Genomic DNA, 6,127 nt, shown 5'->3' with positions numbered 1-6,127 from the left:
GAGTTGTGGCAGCATCGTCACCCTCATCCTGGACGATCATGTTGTGATGTGCATGATCACACCACATGTCATCACCTCCCACAAGGTCTACGGATTCCATTGTTTTGCATGTCCATGAACAACTGCAAAACAGGCCTGCAGAAAGCGTGCCAAATCCAAAGATCATGTGATGTAACTACTTCAAGAACGATGGTGGGCTTCTTAACATGACCCTGATATTCCCCTTGTAAAGCTTTCGGGCAGTTCTTCCATTTTCAATGCATGCAGTCAAGAGATCCAAGCAAACCTGGCCACCCTCTTGCTTCTAGGATTGCCAAGAGCCTCTCGGTGTCTGCCACAGTTGGTTCTCTCAAGTACTGAGGTCCGAACACCTCGACCACGACAGTTGCAAACCTTACCATGGCATCTCCGCATGTGGTCTCAGACATCCGTAGGTACGAATCAGCGGTCGTGCCATCTGCAAGCATCCGGAGTGCGGGCGTGCACTTATGGTAACCAGAAAAGCCAATCATTCCCACGACGTCCTTCTTCAGGATGAAGTAGCCATCGTAGGACCGGACGCCATGGTACAAATGATCGAAGACAGTCTTGCGCATTCGGAAACGCCGGCGAAAATTGTCAGTGAATAGTGCATTGAGGGCAAAGTAGTCGGCCATCAGTGTCAAATGCCCGCGCCCCCTGTTGCGGTTGAGCACTCGATGATCCTTGATCGAGCCCTTGAAATTGAGAACACGCTCCTCTACACACTCCACGTCTTCAAGGACCACCTGAATCGTCGTCGTCTTATTGGAGTACTCCTCGTCCGACGAGCCGTCGGACGACTCAACATACTGCTCATATATGTACTCCAAATCGGAATCCATTGCTAGAAAGAAGAAGGGACAATTGTTTTCAGCTCCGGCGATTAGTCGAACAGTTGTTGGGCATGGTGGAGGTTGATACATGGTAGGGCGGTCGGAGGACATGGGTTGAACGGAGACGGAGGAGAAGCAGCGGGGAGCCCCGCTGGAGCGCCGGAGGTGACAGAGACGCAGAGTTTTGGCAGGGTGTGGCGTGGTGGCTGGGTGGTGGAGCGGAGGCGAAGGCAAGAGAGAAAGAAGGAAGGAGAGAAAATGAGGAGGATCGAGTCGCGGGGTCGGGAAGGGTTTTGGGTGGGCCGGAGGTGTCGGGTTCGTACGTTTCACGTGTCCAAACTCCCGCAAACATCCTCCACTTTTGTCTCTGGTTTGTGGGAAAAATCGCGTTCGGACTGGCCCGTGGAACGATACAGGCCCGCGCTGGATGGCTCTCGCGGTCCAGACGGGATACGGGAGGTTTGAAGGTTCGCCTTGGAGATGCCCTAACATGTCTAATTCCAATAATGCAAACCAAGAGGTCATGACTTCACTCACCATACTAGTCTGTTGGGTAATTTGAAACGAGAAAAATGCTAGAGTTTTAGGAAGAAATCGACGCTGATGTTCTACCTTGTCAAGCTTATCCAGGATGAGGCCAAACTATGGATCACCACGGGGTTGGGCACTTGAGCATCGTCATGGCGCGAGAGTAATCTACTTTGTTGTCTGTTTGTTTTCTCCACTAATGAGCTATGTTGTGGAGCCATTGTTATGTAGCATAACATAATTTTTTTCTCTCTTAATTAATGAACGAGACAAGTATTTTGCCTCGTTTAAGAAAGAAGAAGAGCATCTACGACAGTTCTCGTATTTGTAAAATCCTACTTAAACGTCCGTGGACGTGCTCGATCATTCATTATTGTCGGCACTTCAGATCAATTCAAGAGTGTTGAGTATCGTGATTATTAGGAAAGCTAGGATAGCGTAGGATATTATTCTACCTTGCCTTGTACTCTAAAATCATCATGTACTCCTATATATATGCCCACGAGGCTGAAGCAATACAACGAACATTACATCAATCCCTCTTTCTCCCTTCCAACATGGTATCAGTTTCCGGGTTCTAAACCCTAGCCGCCGCCGTTTCCGCACCCGCGTGCCGCCCCGAGGGCGGTCGGCCTTCATGACCGTCGCCGGGGGCCGCGCCGCCCGTACCTAGGGTTCGTCTGCCGGTCGTGTTGACCGGCTGCCCTAGAGAGTCTTTTTCCCGAGCCCTTGCTCCGGGTTTTTTTCGCTCTCTCGCCGATCGTTTTGATCGGCGTTTTTCTTTTTGGTTTTTCGATCTACAGTTGATCGGTTTGCGTCGCCCGCCGCCGCCGTCGACCACCGTGCGCCTCTACTCCGACACCGGCGCGACATGCCGGCCTCTTCACCGACCCGGCGGCCTCGCGCGACAGGCGGCTCCTAACGGTCGTCGTCCGTGCGTTGCCTGCTCGTCGACCTACGCTGGTCGTCACTGCCCTGTCCCTGAGTTCAGCGCGCCCCTCCACCGATCGAGCAACGGGCTGCCGCTGCGTCACCCCATCGGGCCGCAGCGTCACCGCCCCGTGGTTCTCCCCGTGGCTGCACCGATCCGCGCCGCCGCTGCGTCGCCCCTTCGGGCCATAGCGCCGCGGCACGTGGTCCTCGCCGCCGCCCTGAGGCTGTTCCCGTGGTTGCACCACATCGTGCGCTGCCGCTGCGTCGCCCCTTCGGGCCGTAGTGCCGCGGCCCGCGGTCAACCGCCGCACCGAGGCCGTCCGCTTCAGGCCGTCCCCGAGGCTGCACCGACCCTCGCGCTGCCGTTGCGTCACCCCGTCGGGCCGTAGCGAGCGTGGCACACGATCCCTGCAACCGCCCTGAGGTCTTCCCTGCCGTCGCCCCGACCTGTCCGCCGCCGTTGCGTCGCCTCTTCGGGCTGTACAGCTGCGGCCCGCGGTCCACCGCCGTCCACGCGCGTTGACTTCCACGTGATATGCGATGCGCTGCCTTCCTTGGCGCGGGAGCGTCACGGTCCGCGCCGGTCTTCGTCACGCTGTCGGGTTCATTATAGCCTACTTCGAGCACCGCCGCCGCGCTCCTTCTCTAGCTGCCGCCGCCGCTGCTCTTCTTCCGCGGCTCCACGGCGACTACCTCGACACCGGCGACCCCCGACTCGACACCGGCCACGGCGTTCTTTGCACGGCTACCTCGACTACGGCTACACCACCTACGCTCTCGGCTACCTCGACAAACGGCACAAAGGGCTACCGCCTTGCTTGAGCAACCTCGTCGGTTTCCACTCCAGCCACGACTTCCGCGATGCGTCGACCGTTACGACTGTGGGGGGTGTCCGTCGGCTTATCTTCGGATTCATCTCCAGTCTCACCGTCTGCGTCGCTACCGTTGTGACTGCGGGGGATGTTGACTATCGTGATTATTAGGAAAGCTAGGATAGCGTAGAATATTATTCTACGTTGCCTTCTACTCCAAGATCATCATGTACTCCTATATATATGTCCACGAGGCTCAAGCAATACAACGAACATTACACTAATCCCTCTCTCTCCCTTCCAACAAAGAGTTCAGTGACTACGACCGTGGCTCCAGGGCGCTGGTACTTAGGGGCACGTGCACAAAGACTTTTCGGTTGTAAGCGACAAGGTCAGGTCCGCTCTGGCATGAAAGCGGCGACAGCGTCACGTCGGTAGGTCGTTCCGGCGGCGGTAGTAGTCGTTCGGTGGTCTAGAATCCTCGATGTAATTTTTATTATGTTTGGAATACATTATAGTTTCATTGGATGCTTGTTATAGATCTATGCCTTTTCGCAAAGAAAATGGTAGAACAATTGTTCTAGTTTCATCCAGCATTTTCGTAAGGGAACATGAAAGTTTGGACTTTGGAGGCGTGCGTTACGTGCCAATGGACCTGATTCATTTTGTTAATCCCGCGAACTTTCCAGTAGCCAAGTCTTGGCCATACAATAATCAATTCTTCACACGATCAGCACGCATCCTATCCGTTTGTTCCGTCCGCCGTCGCGACGCGCCGGGCGTACCCCTGCTTCCGTATGCTAGATGCGCCGCGGCCGGGGAGGCCACCTGAGCGCTGGCAGTGGCACGCCACCAAACCATTTTGTCGACGCGACGCCGGTTTCCGTAGATTATTTGGAGGTTTCGTCCCGTGGCGCACGCCTCCGGTCAGGGATCGCGAGATTTGGTCGACGGCGACCGGGGTTCCGCGTAAACTAATTCTGTGGACTTTGTGGAGACACTGCGGGAGTAGAAACAAAGTGTGACGTGTTTTTTTGGAGGATGGGAACGGGACAGAAGAACGGGCAAATTTGACAATTTCAACCTCTAAATGAAATCATTTCATAAAATGAACTGTTCCTAAAAGAATATCACTCACCTGATCTTTTTGAGTGGCGGCCGACACGAAGGCGCCGCACTACACTGTGCAACGCCTGACTGACAGGCGCTATACGCCTGACCAGCATCGCACCCCGAACTGCCTAAAAATCACTAAGTCAATGTGCAGCGCCTAAGAGTTAGGCGCCACACTATATATATAGTAGTGTGGCGCCTAGCTCTCAGGCGTTGCACACTGACTTAGTAATTTTTCGGATCACCCGGATACGACGCTGGCTAGGCCGTGCAGCGCCTGTCAGTCAGGCGCTGCATAGTGTAGTGTGGCGCCTTCGTGTCGGGCGCTACTCAAAAAGATCAGCCGAGTGAATTTTTTTAGAAACAGTTTATTTTATGAAATAATTTCATCCAGAGATCAAAATTATCAATTTTGCCGAAGAACGGGTACTTGACATTGACTCGTGGGAATTGTATATGCTTTTTCTGGCATTCTTTGGGCCGTAGGAAGATGTATGCCGTGCGGGTAGAAGTGTAGTGTGTTGTTGCTGCTCTGGTACGTCGTAGGCCAAGAGAAACCTATCTTTCTTCTTCTTCTTCTTCTTCGAGGCCAACCAAGCGAGACTTATCTGATGACTATAGTGGACTTGTGGCTACCGGCACTCTGAACATTCAACCAAGCATGTACTGTTAGGGCTTTACCGGTGCACATAGCCATGCATGCCGGAAGCAAGATGCAGATCGACTAGATCACGTGAACAGCGGAGGCCAGGCGGCCAGGCGAATCTTTAAAATGGCGTCATTGCTTAGATCATGCGGCGTTTGTTTGTTTGTTGTTTCGAAACTCAAATTGTGAGAGATTTCATGGTTCGTCTTAGAAAAAAAAACAATATCGTTTTGTCGTTGGAGAATGGTTAATCTCACTACCTAGCCGCCCTCCCGGAGGAACATGCGCGCTGTGGAAAACAGCATGGTCGTCCATATGTATGTTGCTCTCGGTCTTAACGACGGATCAATGAGACTGACAAATGGACCGCGTGCGCAGACTGGTGGACTGCCGTACTAATCCAAGTCCAACCTCGTACTACATCCTCCACCATTAACGAGAGCCGTATGAGTGTCACCTTGCGCGCATACCCACCGCCGTCCGTTCGACCGTGGTGCTTGTGTAGCCGGCATGACATGAGCGCGCCGGCGCTCTCGCTCACGCCGTCCCCGGGTGATGGGGGCACTCTGACGGGACGGCGTCTCTTCTTCCACCGTACGTGCCTGCGTGGCCTGCGCTCTCCGTTCCCGAGGGGCGTTTGGTTGGAGCGAGCGACGGGTGACGGGGGCATTCTGAATCTCTGACGCCGTGCGATCCGCGGGATCGTCACTGACGTCGAAAAGGGCAGAGACAAGAGCGGCATGCGGATGGCGCTGCGTTCACAGGACCGCGGCTCGTCGACCGACCACACGAGGAGAGAGAGAAGAGAAAGGGCAGCAGTACGGAGGAGGAGCCAAAGTCTTTGCTCGTCGACGGCATGCACGGACGGCTGGACTGGGGCACGTGCTGTCCAGCTCTCGCCCCGCTGTTCTCTGTACCTGCATCGTGCGGATTTTGACGATCGTTCTCGTTCCTCACTCCGTACCAGTACTTCCAAGATCAATATGCGTTCCATTTTTGTGTGTCTGTGCGCGCGCGCGCTGGGTTGGGTGGTTTGTTCACGCGTGGCCAGGCATTCATTTGTTCATGTGAGCGGCTGGACCACGAGACGAGAGGTTCACAACGCATACCGTGTCGATCCGTGCGCTCGGGTCGCGGCGGTGAGCCGATAGCCATAGGATAGGATACTTTGTTGCGAGAAAAAGGAAAGCGCCATTACGGCCACGGGAAACGTAGCAACGAGCGAGCTAGCGGACGGGCCG

General features: G+C 54.6%; 1 protein-coding gene across 1 annotated transcript; it reads right to left on the bottom strand.

Moving 5' to 3' along the window:
- Window positions 1–254: 254 nt before the first annotated feature.
- Window positions 255–863, bottom strand: LOC109757039 (uncharacterized). The gene has a single exon (XM_020315857.1). It carries the CDS (start codon window positions 861–863, stop codon window positions 255–257), a length of 609 nt encoding a protein of 202 aa, XP_020171446.1.
- Between the last annotated feature and the right edge of the window lie 5,264 nt (window positions 864–6,127).

This window comes from Aegilops tauschii, chromosome 3, assembly GCF_002575655.3.
Source record: "Aegilops tauschii subsp. strangulata cultivar AL8/78 chromosome 3, Aet v6.0, whole genome shotgun sequence".
Taxonomy (NCBI): domain Eukaryota; kingdom Viridiplantae; phylum Streptophyta; class Magnoliopsida; order Poales; family Poaceae; genus Aegilops; species Aegilops tauschii.
Note: the sequence above shows the minus strand (reverse complement) of the source record. Positions and strands in the feature narration are given on the sequence as shown.